This window comes from Staurois parvus, unplaced genomic scaffold (genome assembly GCF_062004578.1).
Source record: "Staurois parvus isolate SC_StPar_1 unplaced genomic scaffold, SC_StPar_1.0 ptg000307l, whole genome shotgun sequence".
Classification (NCBI taxonomy): domain Eukaryota; kingdom Metazoa; phylum Chordata; class Amphibia; order Anura; family Ranidae; genus Staurois; species Staurois parvus.
This window is the reverse complement of record NW_028318103.1, coordinates 1,145,630-1,165,531: the sequence shown is the minus strand read 5'-3', so window position 1 is coordinate 1,165,531 and position 19,902 is coordinate 1,145,630. Positions and strand designations below refer to the sequence as shown.

Sequence of the window (19,902 nt, the reverse complement as noted above, 5' to 3'; positions counted from 1 at the left end):
AATACCGCAAAAATAAAGCTTTCTCTGTCTCAAAAAAAATGGTAAAAAATTAATTTGGGTACAGTGTTGCATGATCGCGCAATTGTCATTCAAAGTGTGATAGCGCTGAAAACTGCAAATTGCCCTGGTCAGGAAGGGGGTAAAAGTGTCCAGACTGGAAGTGGTTAAAAAAAAAAAAGTTCTAATCCTATACCCACAGTTGATCCAGAGGAAGGCAAAAAAAACAGCAAAGCATGATCCAATTTGTTCCTGCAGGGAAAAATTCCTTCCTGATCCCCCGAGAGGCAATCGGATATTCTATGAACTTTACCTATAAATGTTAGTATCCAGCCCCAGGTTGTCAGAGAATGACAAATAAACAATTAGTTGTCAGGGGCATTCCAGCTTCAGTGCCGGCAAACAAACCCACAACCACAGACATGAAGTACAGTGTGCACGGGTACATACGTTTTGGATGACAAGACGCAGCAGTGATCTGGACCCGGGAGAGGAGACATCGGGCATTGGTACACCGACGTGCGCTCAGAGCCGCCCGGCACAACATCCTGCTGGAGAAAAGAAGATGACGGGTTATGTCAGAGTGACTATAAGAGGCACAAAGCTGCAGAGGATGCAGAAATTCTCAGACACGCCCTACAAGGATGGAATCAGCCTGTCAGTCCAACAAATGTAATAAAATCTGGGCACACCCCATAGGAAGACAGACAGACAGTCCTTAAAGGCATAGTTCACTTTACCAAACGACGGTCTACGCAGATAAACGGTGTCAGTACATAAACTGTGCAGCTCTGACAAACCTTCAATAATGCCATTGTTATAGGTGTAAGCCATTGACATACTACCTGAAGCCTGATGAAAAGCTCCCAGAGATCGCATCTCCCCATCCTGCCTTGTTGCTAGGAGGTTGCTAAGAGACTCCCAGCTGTTACTGCTCACCTCCACCTAGTGGCATCCCTAGGCAGTTGTGGGGGGTGCACACCGCACAGGGTGACACTTACCGCATGGGGTGACACAGGACTTGCTCCATGAAAAGGTAAGTTGTAAAGCAAGCCGACGATCCCCGCAGGATGGATCCACTATGCTCCCCAATAATGGAGTCCGATCCATTATGCTCCCCAATCCGCGGATCCAATCCATCCTGCGGGGATCATCGGCTTGCTTTACAACTTACCTTTTCGTAGAGCAGGTCTGGTGTCACCCCGTATAGGTTGCATGCTGATGATCCCCGCAGGATGGATTGGATCTGCAGATTTGGGAAGATAATGAATCGGACTCCGATCCAATATGCTCAATCCGCAGATCCGATCCATTCTGCGGGGATCGTCGGAGGGGGTGTCACCAAGTGTTGTTGCACCGGGTGACACCAACCCTAGGGACGCCCCTGCCTCCACCATCACAGGAGTGAGCTCTTTACTTGATTCAAAACCCCTCACATGCGCTCTCTCACCCCTGACACATTAGCTCTGAGCTCAGCAATAAAAAGCTTGCACCTGTGATAGAGGAGGTGAGCAGTAACAGCTGGGAGTGTCTTAGCAACGTCCTAGCAACAGCAGAAAGGGGAGATGCAATTTCTGGGAGTTTTCCAGTCAGGCTTCATGAGGTACACAAATGTCCTACAACTATAAGGGCAATATTCAGCTTTGGTCAAAGATGTACAGTTTGTTTTTACCTACTGACACCCCTTATGTGCCTAGGCAGGTTTTGGTAAAGGTGAACTAACCCCGGTCACACCAAACCCAATTTTGAAATCGTGCGACTTACAGCGATTCGGATGACATGCCAATTTCAGGTGCAATTTGCAAGATATCGGACACAAATGTCTATGCAAATCACACCAAAAGTTGTGCATGTACTACTATAGAAATCGGTGCGGCTGCAACCAAGTCGGATCCGCACCAATATGACCGCTGTAATTGCAGACAATAGGGTGCGACTTGGCATGCGATTTGCAAGTCGTGAGCCATGAAAATCACATGACAATTCACATCCAGTGTGACCGGGGACTCAATGACAGTTAAAAGAAGTCAGTCACATGGTCATACTTATCTAAAAATAAAATCTGTTTCATATATATTTATATACACTGTGGAAAATAATTTTATATATATACACACACACACATACAAATATATATACACACACACACATATATATACATAAACAAACGTACACACACTTTGATTATTATACTGTAAATACTATACTGAAACCTGGCTTGTGTGATCACACAATTTGGGCAACGATACGACCGTCTATGGCCCTAAAACCGACTCCCCCAGCCTTCCTAGTCAGCAAAGGGGACCTCATTAACAACTACTGCTAAAACTGGAAAAAAAAGCACACATTTAAAGTTGAACTCTGGGGTAAAATTCAAAAAAATCCTTGCAAGTAGGGTTCATTGCCCTGACTCCCCACCTCATCCAATCAGAGAACTCTTCGCATTTATTGGGAGAATGTAAAGTGTTCTCTGAATGGTATCTGCTGAGCAAACGACCTCCTATGTTCAGAATGCAGCAGGGCAGCCACTTGGCATTGGACCCAGAAGCAAACAGAGATCACTGGATTAGTGGGGTCTACTTCAGTGATTTTCAGGCTTCAAGGGGATCCCACAGGCATGGCACAACATACTTACCTTGGTCCCAGCTGGAATAATGGAACTATTGAAAAATGCCACATCTGGAAATCTTCTTTAAAGCGAACCTTCGTCCTCTTCCACATGTTGCTTGCTTCCCCCCCCCCCTTCTCATCCTGCAGACGTATCGCTATTTTTTTTTGTTTGTTTTCCTTTACCCAAAAATATCTGGCCCCGCCTCCCAATACTTGTCATTTGCCTTCGGTGAATGATGTGCACACTGACCGCTGTGCCTCCCGGGATATGCGCATCACATGTCCAGGTAGGCATAGCCTTCCATAGAGGAAAGGAGGAGGGGGCGGGCCTTTCGGCACATCATCAAGAGGCCCACCCACTGCAGAAGAGCTGGCGGGACTCTCGATGACGTCAGAGAGGGGGGGACAAAGCGGTGCAGGGCATGAGAGGATCCCAATGGGACAACACTAGATCCACCGCACAGGGGAGTATCTGAAATATGCAAATACCACCTTCAGGTAATCAAGAGGGGAAAAAAGGGGGGGGGGAGGGGTCAGCCAGAGGTCCACTTTAAACATCTGTGTTAATTCATGTCTAGAGTTAAAGCTTGACTTCAGACCAAATCATTCAACCCCCCCCATTCTAGATTGTCATGGTCTCACTTTTTATTGCTGTATCCCCAAAAGGGATATTTCTCCGCACTACAGTAACATTCCCAGAGATATTTTAGTCGTCCTCTGCACTAAAAATGGGATTATATTGCTGTTGTGATTTCCTATAGAGAGATTTCTCCTTACTTTTAGGGCTAATGTTAGGAAGAAATTTCTCCAAATAGAACAAAAGCAATTGGAGAAAAAAAACCCCAAAAAACACATAAAAACACACAAAAAAACAACAAAAAAACACACAAAAAATAAAAACTAAAACAAAACCCCCGAAAAAACACAAAAAAACCCCACAAGCTAAGAAACCCCCCCCCCAAAAAACGAACCCCCCCCCAAAAAAAACCAACCCTTTCCGCCCAAAAAAAAAAAAAACAACTGACAAATCTCCAATGTAACCAAGCCAAGAAAAAGAACAAACAAAAAAAAAAAAAAACCTTCACAGGAGTTGATCCTTAGCTCCAGTATTATAATGCTCCTTCCATTGTGCAGAAAGTTCACCATCTAAGGCTCCATGCACACTAGCAGGTTTTTTTTTACGGTAAAAAAACGGTGAATAAAAACGCTGGTAATAGAATTGTTTAAGAGCTTTTAGCGTTTAGTGAAAAGCGCACCAAAGATGCAGCGCGCAGGACTTTCCAGCGATGTGAAGACTCCCCATGGCATTCATGGGAATCGTTTTTCTGGCGATAACCGCTTTCTTTCTTGCAATACTTGTTTTTCTTGCGATTTCTTGCTGACAGCTTCTAGGAGCTTAGAAAACCCCACAAGTGTGCCTGGAGCCTAAAAGTATATATTATCCTGCATGTTGTCAGCACCAGATCAGCTACAATGTGACATGGACATCAAATGACCAGAAATGTATTTGAGGATCTGGGTAATACAAAAGAAGAAAACCAAGCTGCAAAAATATGGACAATAACAGCAAATCCATTTCTACAACAGGAGGTCTCAAAGTTGGCAAACAGTTTATTTCACAAAACACACAAATATTTGTATTTGTATCCTAATTATAAGTCAAATGTTCTGTGATAGTAGATAGGTCTTACCCTCCTCTGGTGTATAGAACAGAATTCCTCTCCAGCTGTAGATGGATCACAAATAATCCTCATGTAATTCCTCCCTGAGTCACTAGCAGGGCCGGCTGAGAACTGCATGTGTTACACAGGAACCAATCAAATCCTCCGCACCAACCAATACACACACAGCAGATGATGAAACCTTGTGAGTGATTGCAGTAGCATGCCACCTCCCCATAGCAATGACAGTCCTCTCATCACATACAGTCCTTACAAAGTACATTCAATGACACATGGATTTGGATTAGATCACACTATACATACATCTCTGCATCAGTTATTCATGATATCATTTGGAAGATGATGATGTGGCAGTATTCAATCCGGTTCATCTAGTTTATTATAAAGCTTCCACAATGGAAACAAAACAATAATAACAAACAATATTTAATACTGAAAAGACTCCCAATGACAGCAACAGGAGTCCAGTGCTGCCACGTTGTCAGTGAATGGGGCTGACAGCAGATGTATATAAATACACAGCCGTCCCATCCCAGACGGAGAAGAGCATCAGATTTCAAAGTGTCCCTTCAATGACAGAGGTAGACGTGACCTTCCAAGTACCAGCTAAACAATACTTCAATAACAAAACATCATAAGGGCACAATACCCATCAAAGTACCTAATCAATACTCTGATAAATATAACAATGGTACAATACCCATCAAAGTACCTAATCAATACTCCAATAACAAAGCAATACAACATAATTATACAATGCCCATCAAAGTACCTAATCAATACTCTGATAAAGAAATATAACAATGGTACAATGCCCATCAAAGTACCCAATCAATACTCTGATGGGCATTGTACCATTATGTCATATTGCTTTGTTATCAGAGTATTGATTGGGTACTTTGATGGGCATTGTACCATTATGTCATATTGCTTTGTTATCAAAGTAACTAATCAATACTGATAAAGCAATATGACATAATGGTACAATGCCCATCAGAGTACCTAATCAATACTCTGATGGACATTGTACCCTTCTGTTATATTGCTTTATCAGAGTATTGATTAGGTACTTTGAGGGGCATTGTGCCCTTATGTTATATTGCTTTATCAAAGTACCTAATCAATACACTAATAGCAAAGCAATATAACATAATAGTACAATGCCCACCAAAGTACCTAATCAATACACTAATAGCAAAGCAATATAACAATGGTACAATGCCCTTCAAAGTACCTAATCAATACACTAATAGCAAAGCAATATAACAGAAGGGTACAATGCCCATCAAAGTACCTAATCAATACTCCAATAACAAAGCAATATAACATAATGGTACAATGCTCAAAGTACCAAATCAATACACTAAAAATAAAGCAATATAACAGAAGGGTACAATGCCCATCAAAGTACCTAATCAATACTCTGATGGGCATTGTACCCTTCTGTTATATTGCTTTGTTATTGGAGTATTGATTAGGTACTTTGATAAAGCAATATAACAGAAGGGTACAATGCCCATCAAAGTACCTAATCAATACTCCAATAACAAAGCAATATAACAGAAGGTTCTGATGCTCATCAATGTACCCAACAAGAATTGGAATAAAAGCAATACAACACAAAGCAATCATGCCCATTGATACTTGAATAACAAAGCAATACAACACAAAGCTGCAATGCCGATCAATGTACCTGATCATTCCTCTAATAACAAAGCTGCAATGCCGATCAATGTACCTGATCATTCCTCTAATAACAAAGCTGCAATGCCCATCAACGTACCTGATCATTCCTCTAATAACAAAGCTGCAATGCCGATCAATGTACCTGATCATTCCTCTAATAACAAAGCTGCAATGCCGATCAATGTACCTGATCATTCCTCTAATAACAAAGCTGCAATGCCGATCAATGTACCTGATCATTCCTCTAATAACAAAGCTGCAATGCCCATCAATGTACCTGATCATTCCTCTAATAAAGCAATACAACAGAAGGCTACATATAGTATATCACAACCATCAACTGCATAACTTCTGTTTGGCTGATCACTGCGCCCCGCTGAACCCCTTTTTCATTCTGGTGAATTGATCTCCAATAGATATATTTTAGAGATCGCTTTTTCTCCAAAGTGTAAAGCCCAACTCTGGGAAATGTAATAATTCCCCTTTGAAGGAGCTGCACCCGCGCAGGAAGGGTTAATTGCTTACTTATTCTGGAGGCGAGTCAAACGCTGGTCACATCGGGTGTGACTTGGCATGCAATTTGCCTGCCCTGTGACTTTCAAATCGCATGCCAAGTCGCACCCTATTGTCTGCAATTGGAGCGGTCATAATGGTGCAGTTCTGACTTGGTCGGAGCCGCACTGATTTCATTTCATTTGCATGCACTACTTTTGGTGCGATTTGCATAGACACCATCAGATGTCTTGGAAATCACACCTGAAATCGGCATGTCCCCCGACTTTGAAATAATCATTGAATCAAAGTCAGCTTGCTGTGACCGGGGTGTTAGTCACCAGTCACACCGCTGCGATTTAAAACTGTCCAAATTTAGGTGCGATTTCTGAAGACTTTATTGCTACTTGTGAAGATTTTCAACGGTTTCTTGCAATTTGCAGAGCAATTTCCATTATATTCTATGTATGTGAAATCGTAATGAAACTGCAGAAAAAGTCATGCAGGAACTACTTTAGAAGTCGCACTGCAGCAAAACCCAAATGTTAAGACACCGACCTTCACATTCATTAGATGAGATTTCAGGTGCAATTTCAACTCCCAAATCACTCCGGTATGACCGGGCACTAAGCCCCCCGTCACATCAAGCCCGACTTTGAAATTATGCGACTTACAGTGAAGTCCCACGATTTCAAAGTCGGGGGACCCGCTGATTTCAAGTGCGATTTGAAAGACATCTGATACGCAAATCACATCAAAAAGTAGCGCATGTACTACTTTTGAAATCGCTGCAGCTCCAAACAAGTCAGAACCGCACTGATATGACCACTCCAATTGCGAACAATAGGGTGCAACTTGGCATGCAAATCGCATGCCAAGTCTCACCGATGTGAACGGGGTGTAAAAGCAGTTTTCCAACAATCATCCGCTCCCCTGGCAGATAGCACTCCCCCATGCTCCAGTGGTGGACTCTCCCTCAGCATCCTCACATCCAATGCAGGGTTATGGACCCAACATCAGTCTTAGCCTGGGCTCACCCATGGGCGGTGGGATTTTCAGGCCCGTTTTCAGTGTAGATTTCCAAAATAGTTGTTCAGCGGTTCAGGTGCGATTTAGATGCAGTTGTGATGCAAACTAGCAAGGCTCAAATCGTGCTCACAACTGATGAAATGTGCGATTTTACAAGCATTTTCATTTAAGTCAAAGAGCTTGTAATTTGCACCAGACCCGCAGCGCTCAGAAAACGTCCTGCGGGGGAACCACATATATGTGATCATCCACAATAGTACACAATGTTATACAGATCATACGGATCAATACGTTCTGAACTGAATCTGAATTTGCACATGTAAACCTTTAGGGACAGTTCACACTACATGCATTTCAGTTGCTTTTTTTCTGCATCCAAAACGCACAGAAAGTACCGTATTTGCCGGAGTATAAGACGACCCCCTACTTTTCCTGTTAAAATATAGGGTTTGAGCTATACTCGCCGTATAAGACTACCCCTCTTCCAACGCACACCAAATAAAAATGAAAAAACATCAGATTTGATTTCAATATGGTATGGTATTTCAGTATGGTATACCAATGATGGGGTGCATTTCCTCCCACTGATACCAATGATGGGGTGCTATTCCTCCCACTGATACCAATGATGGGGCGCTATTCCTCCCACTGACACCAATAATGGGACGCTATTCCTCCCACTGACACCAATGATGGGGCGCTATTCCTCCCACTGATACCAATGATGGGACACTATTCCTCCCACTGACACCAATGATGGTGCCCCATCATTAGTGTCAGTGTGTGAGGAATAGTGTCCCATCATTGGTGTCAGTGGGAGGAATAGTGTCCCATCATTGGTGTCAGTGGGAGGAATAGCGTCCCATCATTGGTGTCAGTGGGAGGAATAGCACCCCATCATTGGTGTCAGTGGGAGGAATAGCACCCCATCATTGGTGTCAGTGGGAGGAATAGCACCCCATCATTGGTGTCAGTGGGAGGAATAGCACCCCATCATTGGTGTCAGTGGGAGGAATAGCACCCCATCATTGGTGTCAGTGGGAGGAATAGCACCCCATCATTGGTGTCAGTGGGAGGAATAGCACCCCATCATTGGTGTCAGTGGGAGGAATAGCACCCCATCATTGGTGTCAGTGGGAGGAATAGCACCCCATCATTGGTGTCAGTGGGAGGAATAGCACCCCATCATTGGTGTCAGTGGGAGGAATAGCACCCCATCATTGGTGTCAGTGGGAGGAATAGCACCCCATCATTGGTGTCAGTGGGAGGAATAGCACCCCATCATTGGTGTCAGTGGGAGGAATAGCACCCCATCATTGGTGTCAGTGGGAGGAATAGCACCCCATCATTGGTGTCAGTGGGAGGAATAGCACCCCATCATTGGTGTCAGTGGGAGGAATAGCACCCCATCATTGGTGTCAGTGGGAGGAATAGCACCCCATCATTGGTGTCAGTGGGAGGAATAGCACCCCATCATTGGTGTCAGTGGGAGGAATAGCACCCCATCATTGGTGTCAGTGGGAGGAATAGCACCCCATCATTGGTGTCAGTGGGAGGAATAGCACCCCATCATTGGTGTCAGTGGGAGGAATAGCACCCCATCATTGGTGTCAGTGGGAGGAATAGCACCCCATCATTGGTGTCAGTGGGAGGAATAGCACCCCATCATTGGTGTCAGTGGGAGGAATAGCACCCCATCATTGGTGTCAGTGGGAGGAATAGCACCCCATCATTGGTGTCAGTGGGAGGAATAGCACCCCATCATTGGTGTCAGTGGGAGGAATAGCGCCCCATCATTGGTGTCAGTGGGAGGAATAGCGCCCCATCATTGGTGTCAGTGGGAGGAATAGCGCCCCATCATTGGTGTCAGTGGGAGGAATAGCGCCCCATCATTGGTGTCAGTGGGAGGAATAGCGCCCCATCATTGGTGTCAGTGGGAGGAATAGCGCCCCATCATTGGTATCAGTGGGAGGAATTGCGCCCCATCATTGGTGTCAGTGGGAGGAATAGCGCCCCATCATTGGTGTCAGTGGGAGGAATAGCGCCCCATCATTGGTGTCAGTGGGAGGAATAGCGCCCCATCATTGGTGTCAGTGGGAGGAATAGCGCCCCATCATTGGTGTCAGTGGGAGGAATAGCGCCCCATCATTGGTGTCAGTGGGAGGAATAGCGCCCCATCGTTGGTATCAGTGGGAGGAATAGCGCCCCATCGTTGGTGTCAGTGGGGAGGAGGAATAGCGCCCCATCGTTGGTGTCAGTGGGGAGGAGGAATAGCGCCCCATCGTTGGTGTCAGTGGGGAGGAGGAATAGCGCCCCATCGTTGGTGTCAGTGGGGAGGAGGAATAGCGCCCCATCGTTGGTGTCAGTGGGGAGGAGGAATAGCGCCCCATCGTTGGTGTCAGTGGGGAGGAGGAATAGCGCCCCATCGTTGGTGTCAGTGGGGAGGAGGAATAGCGCCCCATCGTTGGTGTCAGTGGGGAGGAGGAATAGCGCCCCATCGTTGGTGTCAGTGGGGAGGAGGAATAGCGCCCCATCGTTGGTGTCAGTGGGGAGGAGGAATAGCGCCCCATCGTTGGTGTCAGTGGGGAGGAGGAATAGCGCCCCATCGTTGGTGTCAGTGGGGAGGAGGAATAGCGCCCCATCGTTGGTGTCAGTGGGGAGGAGGAATAGCGCCCCATCGTTGGTGTCAGTGGGGAGGAGGAATAGCGCCCCATCGTTGGTGTCAGTGGGGAGGAGGAATAGCGCCCCATCGTTGGTGTCAGTGGGGAGGAGGAATAGCGCCCCATCGTTGGTGTCAGTGGGGAGGAGGAATAGCGCCCCATCGTTGGTGTCAGTGGGGAGGAGGAATAGCGCCCCATCGTTGGTGTCAGTGGGGAGGAGGAATAGCGCCCCATCGTTGGTGTCAGTGGGGAGGAGGAATAGCGCCCCATCGTTGGTGTCAGTGGGGAGGAGGAATAGCGCCCCATCGTTGGTGTCAGTGGGGAGGAGGAATAGCGCCCCATCGTTGGTGTCAGTGGGGAGGAGGAATAGCGCCCCATCGTTGGTGTCAGTGGGGAGGAGGAATAGCGCCCCATCGTTGGTGTCAGTGGGGAGGAGGAATAGCGCCCCATCGTTGGTGTCAGTGGGGAGGAGGAATAGCGCCCCATCGTTGGTGTCAGTGGGGAGGAGGAATAGCGCCCCATCGTTGGTGTCAGTGGGGAGGAGGAATAGCGCCCCATCGTTGGTGTCAGTGGGGAGGAGGAATAGCGCCCCATCGTTGGTGTCAGTGGGGAGGAGGAATAGCGCCCCATCGTTGGTGTCAGTGGGGAGGAGGAATAGCGCCCCATCGTTGGTGTCAGTGGGGAGGAGGAATAGCGCCCCATCGTTGGTGTCAGTGGGGAGGAGGAATAGCGCCCCATCGTTGGTGTCAGTGGGGAGGAGGAATAGCGCCCCATCGTTGGTGTCAGTGGGGAGGAGGAATAGCGCCCCATCGTTGGTGTCAGTGGGGAGGAGGAATAGCGCCCCATCGTTGGTGTCAGTGGGGAGGAGGAATAGCGCCCCATCGTTGGTGTCAGTGGGGAGGAGGAATAGCGCCCCATCGTTGGTGTCAGTGGGGAGGAGGAATAGCGCCCCATCGTTGGTGTCAGTGGGGAGGAGGAATAGCGCCCCATCGTTGGTGTCAGTGGGGAGGAGGAATAGCGCCCCATCGTTGGTGTCAGTGGGGAGGAGGAATAGCGCCCCATCGTTGGTGTCAGTGGGGAGGAGGAATAGCGCCCCATCGTTGGTGTCAGTGGGGAGGAGGAATAGCGCCCCATCGTTGGTGTCAGTGGGGAGGAGGAATAGCGCCCCATCGTTGGTGTCAGTGGGGAGGAGGAATAGCGCCCCATCGTTGGTGTCAGTGGGGAGGAGGAATAGCGCCCCATCGTTGGTGTCAGTGGGGAGGAGGAATAGCGCCCCATCGTTGGTGTCAGTGGGGAGGAGGAATAGCGCCCCATCGTTGGTGTCAGTGGGGAGGAGGAATAGCGCCCCATCGTTGGTGTCAGTGGGGAGGAGGAATAGCGCCCCATCGTTGGTGTCAGTGGGGAGGAGGAATAGCGCCCCATCGTTGGTGTCAGTGGGGAGGAGGAATAGCGCCCCATCGTTGGTGTCAGTGGGGAGGAGGAATAGCGCCCCATCGTTGGTGTCAGTGGGGAGGAGGAATAGCGCCCCATCGTTGGTGTCAGTGGGGAGGAGGAATAGCGCCCCATCGTTGGTGTCAGTGGGGAGGAGGAATAGCGCCCCATCGTTGGTGTCAGTGGGGAGGAGGAATAGCGCCCCATCGTTGGTGTCAGTGGGGAGGAGGAATAGCGCCCCATCGTTGGTGTCAGTGGGGAGGAGGAATAGCGCCCCATCGTTGGTGTCAGTGGGGAGGAGGAATAGCGCCCCATCGTTGGTGTCAGTGGGGAGGAGGAATAGCGCCCCATCGTTGGTGTCAGTGGGGAGGAGGAATAGCGCCCCATCGTTGGTGTCAGTGGGGAGGAGGAATAGCGCCCCATCGTTGGTGTCAGTGGGGAGGAGGAATAGCGCCCCATCGTTGGTGTCAGTGGGGAGGAGGAATAGCGCCCCATCGTTGGTGTCAGTGGGGAGGAGGAATAGCGCCCCATCGTTGGTGTCAGTGGGGAGGAGGAATAGCGCCCCATCGTTGGTGTCAGTGGGGAGGAGGAATAGCGCCCCATCGTTGGTGTCAGTGGGGAGGAGGAATAGCGCCCCATCGTTGGTGTCAGTGGGGAGGAGGAATAGCGCCCCATCGTTGGTGTCAGTGGGGAGGAGGAATAGCGCCCCATCGTTGGTGTCAGTGGGGAGGAGGAATAGCGCCCCATCGTTGGTGTCAGTGGGGAGGAGGAATAGCGCCCCATCGTTGGTGTCAGTGGGGAGGAGGAATAGCGCCCCATCGTTGGTGTCAGTGGGGAGGAGGAATAGCGCCCCATCGTTGGTGTCAGTGGGGAGGAGGAATAGCGCCCCATCGTTGGTGTCAGTGGGGAGGAGGAATAGCGCCCCATCGTTGGTGTCAGTGGGGAGGAGGAATAGCGCCCCATCGTTGGTGTCAGTGGGGAGGAGGAATAGCGCCCCATCGTTGGTGTCAGTGGGGAGGAGGAATAGCGCCCCATCGTTGGTGTCAGTGGGGAGGAGGAATAGCGCCCCATCGTTGGTGTCAGTGGGGAGGAGGAATAGCGCCCCCATCGTTGGTGTCAGTGGGGAGGAGGAATAGCGCCCCATCGTTGGTGTCAGTGGGGAGGAGGAATAGCGCCCCATCGTTGGTGTCAGTGGGGAGGAGGAATAGCGCCCCATCGTTGGTGTCAGTGGGGAGAAAAGTGCCCCATCGTTGGTGTCAGTGGGGAGGAGGAATAGTGCCCCATCGTTGGTGTCAGTGGGGAGGAGGAATAGTGCCCCATCGTTGGTGTCAGTGGGGAGGAGGAATAGTGCCCCATCGTTGGTGTCAGTGGGGAGGAGGAATAGTGCCCCATCGTTGGTGTCAGTGGGGAGGAGGAATAGTGCCCCATCGTTGGTGTCAGTGGGGAGGAGGAATAGTGCCCCATCGTTGGTGTCAGTGGGGAGGAGGAATAGTGCCCCATCGTTGGAGTCAGTGGGGGAGGAACAGTGCCTCATCGTTGGAGTCAGTGGGGGAGGAACAGTGCCTCATCGTTGGTGTCAGTGGGGAGGAGGAATAGTGTCCCATCGTTGGTGTCAGTGGGGGAGAGGAGCGGCTGCTCCTTCTTTCAGTACGGCTGCTTGATTTTCGCGGGGCCGTTCGGCTCCGCCTCCTCGCCGGTGATTGGTCGCCTGTGTGCCTTTCCAGTGCTGGCGCCCAATCACCGGTGAGGAGGCGGAGCCGAGCGGGCGGCGGGACCATCGAGCGGCCGAACTCAAAGAAGGAGCAGCCGCGCTTCCTGGACCGGATCGTCGTGGGACCGGGACCGGAGCCAGGTAAGGTACAGGAGGAGGAGGGGGGGTGGCGCCGCCCCTCGAAAAAGTGCCGTCCTGACACCGGCTCGCCGTATACCGGTGTATAAGACGACCCCCGACTTTTCAAAAGATTTTCAGGGGTTGAAAAGTCGTCTTATACGCCGGCAAATACGGTAGGTTATAGGGTTGTCAATGTCATAGTTCACATCAGTGCTTGCAGTTCCAGTGCGTTCTGGATGCAGAAACAAAAAAAAAGTAGCACATGCTGCATTTCTTCTGCACAGAACTGTACTGGAACGCAGTCAAAATTGCAACAGAATGCACGTCCCTATTTATGTTGAAGAAAAAGAGGGGAAAAAATGAACTAGAATGCATAAAATGCCATCAAAAAAGCACTGAAACATCAAAAACATGCATGCAAAAACGCATCTGGACTGCGTTTTTATAGGGTGAACCGGCCCTTTTGATGAAAATAACTACAAAAACGCACTCCGGCTGCACTCTGGATACGTTTTTGCTTACAGTTCACACCACACGCGGTTCCGGTGCAGTTTCTATGTTCCAGTATGGTTCTGTGCAGAAAAAATGCAGCATGTTCTACTTTTTTTTCTGCAATGGAAACTGACTGCACTGGTGCCATTAAAATACATGCATTCACTGTACATGCATTTTTGATGCAGAAAAAAAAAACAAAAAAAAAAAACAAAATGCACTGGACTGCATCTAGTGTGAACTAGCCCTTAGGGCCGGTTCACACTATAGTAATGCAGTTCAGATGTGTTCCGGATGACTTTTTGGCGCATTCCAGTTAATTTTTTCCCCCTCTCTTTCATGCCTCATGATAGAGCTTTCTTTCAGTGGTATTTGATCACCTCTGCGTTTTTTGTTTTTTTTCCGCTATAAACAAAAAAAAAAAAAAAACAATATTTTTTTACTTTTAGCTATAAAACATCCAGTAAAAATATTTTTAAAAGATTGAATTTCATCATAAATTTAGGGTAAAATGTATTCTGCTACATAACTTTACTAAAAAAAAAAAAAAATCCCATTACGTGTAAATTAATTGGTTTACGTGAAAGTTTTAGTGTCTACAAATGGCGGTGTAGATACTGGAATTTTTTTAATATTTTTTATATACTAGTAATGGCGGCGATCAGCAACTTATTGCGGAACTGCGGCAGGCATTCTGACACTGGGAGGGAACTGGCTGTCCCTACCATCCCCAGTGACACTAATACATTGATCAGTACTAATAAAACGCACTGACACTGTACTAATGACACTGGGCAGGAAGGGTTTATAATCTGGGGCAATCAAAGGGTTAACTGTGTGTTGTGTTTTACTGTGCAAGCATGCTGCTTTGTATTGCTCTGCTATGCAGAGCAATACACAGCAGCATGTTGGTGCTGACAGGGGAGAGATCTGTATTGTTTACATACAGACCTCTCCTCTGTCACTGTTCCTCGGCAATCGCTGGGTGCCGGCGAAGAATTTCCTGCCGGGACCCGGTGAGCGACAGCTGAAGCCACCAATGGTGCATGCCCCCTACCTGGAAATACAAAATCATGTATATATACGATTTTGCGCAGCCCTGCCGCCCTGTAGCAGTAGTTCTGCTATAGCAGCGGTTCTCAACCTGGGGGTCGCGACCCCTTTGGGGGTCGAACGACGCTTCCACAGGGGTCGCCTAAGACCATCGGAAAACACATATTTCCGATGGTCTTAGGAACCGAGACACCGCTCCTCGCCGCCGCCGTCTCCAGGTGTGGGCGGGATGACATGCCGCCCCTGTCATCTGGACACACCTCGAGATCAATCCTCGCCTGTGATTGGCCGCCGGCACTGTAGCTCAGGAGAGGCACACAGGCGGCCAATCACTGGCAAGGAGGTGGAGCTTGGAGAGGAGGAGCCGAGCGGCACCCCGAAGATCGAGCGAGTGAAGGAGGAGAGCGGCCGGAGAAGGAAGACAGCTGACAGGTAAATGTCGGTACCATGGGAGAGGGAGCGAGCGAGCGAGCCCAGGCTGGAGCAGGGGTCTGCAAGGTAAGTATCATTGGTGTCAGTGGGAATAGTGCCCCATCATTGGTGTCACTAATACCAATAATAAGGCACTATTCCTCCCACTGACACCAACGATGGGGCACTATTCCTCCCCCAAATGACACCAACGATGGGGCACTATTCCTCCCCCACTGACACCAAGGATGGGGCACGATTCCTCCCCCCACTGACACCAAGGATGGGGCACGATTCCTCCCCCCACTGACACCAAGGATGGGGCACGATTCCTCCCCCCACTGACACCAAGGATGGGGCACGATTCCTCCCCCACTGACACCAACGATGGGGCACGATTCCTCCCCCCACTGACACCAACGATGGGGCACTATTCCTCCCCCCACTGACACCAACGATGGGGCACTATTCCTCCCCCCACTGACACCAAGGATGGGGCACTATTCCTCCCCCCACTGACACCAAGGATGGGGCACTATTCCTCCCCCCACTGACACCAAGGATGGGGCACTATTCCTCCCCCCACTGACACCAAGGATGGGGCACTATTCCTCCCCCCACTGACACCAAGGATGGGGCACTATTCCTCCCCCCACTGACACCAAGGATGGGGCACTATTCCTCCCCCCACTGACACCAAGGATGGGGCACTATTCCTCCCCCCACTGACACCAAGGATGGGGCACTATTCCTCCCCCCACTGACACCAAGGATGGGGCACTATTCCTCCCCCCACTGACACCAAGGATGGGGCACTATTCCTCCCCCCACTGACACCAAGGATGGGGCACTATTCCTCCCCCCACTGACACCTATGATGGGGCACTATTCCTCCCCCCACTGACACCAATGATGGGGCACTATTCCTCCCCCCACTGATACCAATGATGGGGCACTATTCCTCCCCCCACTGACACCTATGATGGGGCACTATTCCTCCTCCCACTGACACCTATGATGGGGCACTATTCCTCCCACTGACACCTATGATGGGGCACTATTCCTCCCACTGATACCAATGATGGAGCACTATTCCTTCCACTGACACCAATGATGAGGCACTATTCCTCCCACTGACACCAATGATGAGGCACTATTCCTCCCACTGATACCAATGATGGGGCACTATTCCTCCCACGGACACCAATGATGGGGCACTATTCCTCCCACCGACACCAATGATGGAGCACTATTCCTCCCACCGACACCAATGATGGGACACTATTCCTCCCACTGACACCGATGATGGGGCACTATTCCTCCCACTGACACCGATGATGGGGCACTATTCCTCCCACTGACACCGATGATGGGGCTCTATTCCTCCCACTGACACCAATGACGGGGCTCTATTCCTCCCACTGACACCAATGACGGGGCACTATTCCTCCCACTGACACCAATGACGGGGCACTATTCCTCCCACTGACACCAATGACGGGGCACTATTCCTCCCACTGATACCAATGACGGGGCACTATTCCTCCCACTGATACCAATGATGGGGCACTATTCCTCCCACTGATACCAATGATGGAGCACTATTCCTTTCACTGACACCAATGATGAGGCACTATTCCTCCCACTGACACCAATGATGGAGCACTATTCCTTTCACTGACACCAATGATGAGGCACTATTCCTCCCACTGACACCAATGATGGAGCACTATTCCTTTCACTGACACCAATGATGAGGCACTATTCCTCCTACTGATACCAATGATGAGGCACTATTCCTCCCACTGATACCAATGATGAGGCACTATTCCTCCCACTGACACCAATGATGGGGCACTATTCCTCCCACTGATACCAATGATGGGACACTATTCCTCCCACTGACACCAATGATGGGGCACTATTCCTCCCACTGACACCAATGATGGGGCTCTATTCCTCCCACTGACACCAATGACGGGGCACTATTCCTCCCACTGGCACCAATGATGGGGCACTATTCCTCCCACTGACACCAATGACGGGGCTCTATTCCTCCCACTGACACCAATGACGGGGCACTATTCCTCCCACTGACACCAATGACGGGGCACTATTCCTCCCACTGACACCAATGACGGGGCACTATTCCTCCCACTGATACCAATGACGAGGCACTATTCCTCCCACTGACACCAATGACGGGGCACTATTCCTCCCACTGACACCAATGACGGGGCACTATTCCTCCCACTGACACCAATGACGGGGCACTATTCCTCCCACTGACACCAATGACGGGGCACTATTCCTCCCACTGATACCAATGACGGGGCACTATTCCTCCCACTGACACCAATGACGGGGCACTATTCCTCCCACTGATACCAATGACGAGGCACTATTCCTCCCACTGACACCAATGATGGGGCACTATTCCTCCCACTGACACCAATGACGGGGCACTATTCCTCCTACTGCAAAATTACAGTTATGAAGTAGCAACGAAAATAATTTTATGGTTGGGGGTCACCACAACATGAGGAACTGTATTAAGGGGTCGCGGCTTTAGAAAGGTTGAGAACCACTGTGCTATAGGGTGGTAGGGAAGCAGTTAATGCAAGCAGTGCATGCACCTGAATAGGACTTTGTATCAGCTTCTTGCAGTCTGTGTACAGCCAGCCCCCCCCCCCCCCAACCAAGATCCAACAAGCCACCCCTCCGGCCAAGATCCAACAACCCCCACCCCCAACCAAGATCCAACCCCCCGCAACCATCAAACCCCCCCCCCCAACCATGACCCAACAAACTACCCCCCCAAACCAGCCATAATCCAACAAGCCATCCCCCAGCAAACCATAACCCAACCACTGCCCCCTCCAGCCAACCATGATCCAACCAGCCACCCCACCAATTATAATCCAACCAGCTCCCCCCCATCCGTGCTCCAACCATGATCAAAGCAACCACTGCGCGCCCCCCCAATCATGATCCAATCAACAACACCCACCCAACTATAATCTAAACAACCCCCAACCTAACCACTCACCTCCCCCTACCATGATCCAATCATCCCCCCCCAACAAAATCCAAGAACCCCTCACCCACACACCAATTGTGATCCTAACCCCCCCCCCCCCCCCAATGATTCAACCTCCCCCTGTCCATTCCCCGACCTCGACCCTCCTCCAGGTACCACTTGGCTGACTTGCAGACACTTTGCGGTCTGTTAGTGAACCTGCTGGCTGCACCGTGTGCCTGCCGTGCTCTGGTAACGGGGGAAGGCGGAGGATGACACATGGGGACATGGCCGCTCCTCTCCCACCTGTACAGTCCGGGACGATCCCACGCCGACCAGATGTCACCAGCGCCAAACACTGTCCGGATCGGGGCAGATCAGTGCGCGTGCGCGGGGGGTGACACGAGCATGTGCGGAAGAGCTGAGCCACGCGTCCAAATGCGGCGCACTGAGCATGCGCGGGTCACCTAGAAGGGAAAGCGCGCTCCCGGCTGAGTTGTGGATGTTATCGTGCACAGTGCCGGGGACAGTAGTGTATTCCCGTGTAGTGTACACATTGTACAATGTAATGAAGACGTTGTCACCTCTCAGTGTTATAGACGTTGTGAGATGATTTGCGGCCATTATTTACTGTATTAACCCCCCCCAAAATAAAGTGTTCCTAAACCCTGGACCCTGCATTCCCTATGTCCGGTCTCCCCGGACCCCGCATTCACTGTATCCGATCTCCCTGGACCCTGCATTCACTATGTCTGGTCTCCCCGGACCCCGCATTCACTGTATCCGATCTCCCCGGACCCCGCATTCACTGTATCCGATCTCCCCGGACCCCGCATTCACTGTATCCGATCTCCCCGGACCCCGCATTCGCTGTATCCGATCTCCCCGGACCCCGCATTCGCTGTATCCGATCTCCCCGGACCCCGCATTCGCTGTATCCGGTCTCCCCGGACCCCGCATTCGCTGTATCCGGTCTCCCAGGACCCCGCATTCGCTGTATCCGGTCTCCCCAGACCCCGCATTCGCTGTATCCGGTCTCCCCGGACCCCGCATTCGCTGTATCCGTTCTCCCCGGACCCCGCATTCGCTGTATCCGGTCTCCCAGGACCCCGCATTCGCTGTATCCGGTCTCCCAGGACCCCGCATTCCCTATATCTGGTTTTCCCGGACCCTGCATTCACTATATCTGCTCTCCCCGGACCCTGCATTCACTATATCTGCTCTCCCCGGACCCTGCATTCACTATATCTGGTCTCCCAGGTCCCTGCATTCACTATATCTGGTCTCCCAGGACCCTGCATTCACTATATCTAGTCTCCCCGGACCCTGCATTCACTATATCTGGTCTCCCAGGACCTTGCATTCACTATATCCGGTCTCCCCAGACCCCGCATTCACTATATCTGGTCTCCCAGGACCCCGCATTCACTATATCTGGTTTCCCCGGACCCCGTATTCACTATATCTGGTCTCCCAGGTCCCTGCATTCCCTATATCTGGTCTCCCAGG

At 50.2% G+C, this 19,902-nt stretch overlaps 1 protein-coding gene across 4 annotated transcripts in view; it reads right to left on the bottom strand.

Moving 5' to 3' along the window:
• The window catches only part of ALDH18A1 (aldehyde dehydrogenase 18 family member A1), a 68,435-nt gene extending 49,641 nt beyond the window's left edge, over positions 1-18,794 (bottom strand). For 2 of the 4 annotated variants that reach the window (XM_089683372.1, XM_089683377.1), the window contains exons 1-2: positions 18,700-18,794; positions 448-545 (exon numbers count right to left, since the gene is read on the bottom strand). In XM_089683372.1, coding sequence (XP_089539498.1) covers positions 448-544 — 97 coding nt within the window. In that variant the 5' untranslated portion in view covers position 545; positions 18,700-18,794. Of the gene's footprint in view, positions 1-447; positions 549-4,298; positions 4,317-18,699 lie in introns of those variants that run through there. The other 2 variants (XM_089683375.1, XM_089683376.1) reach the window with 2 other exon arrangements.
• Positions 18,795-19,902: the final 1,108 nt, after the last annotated feature.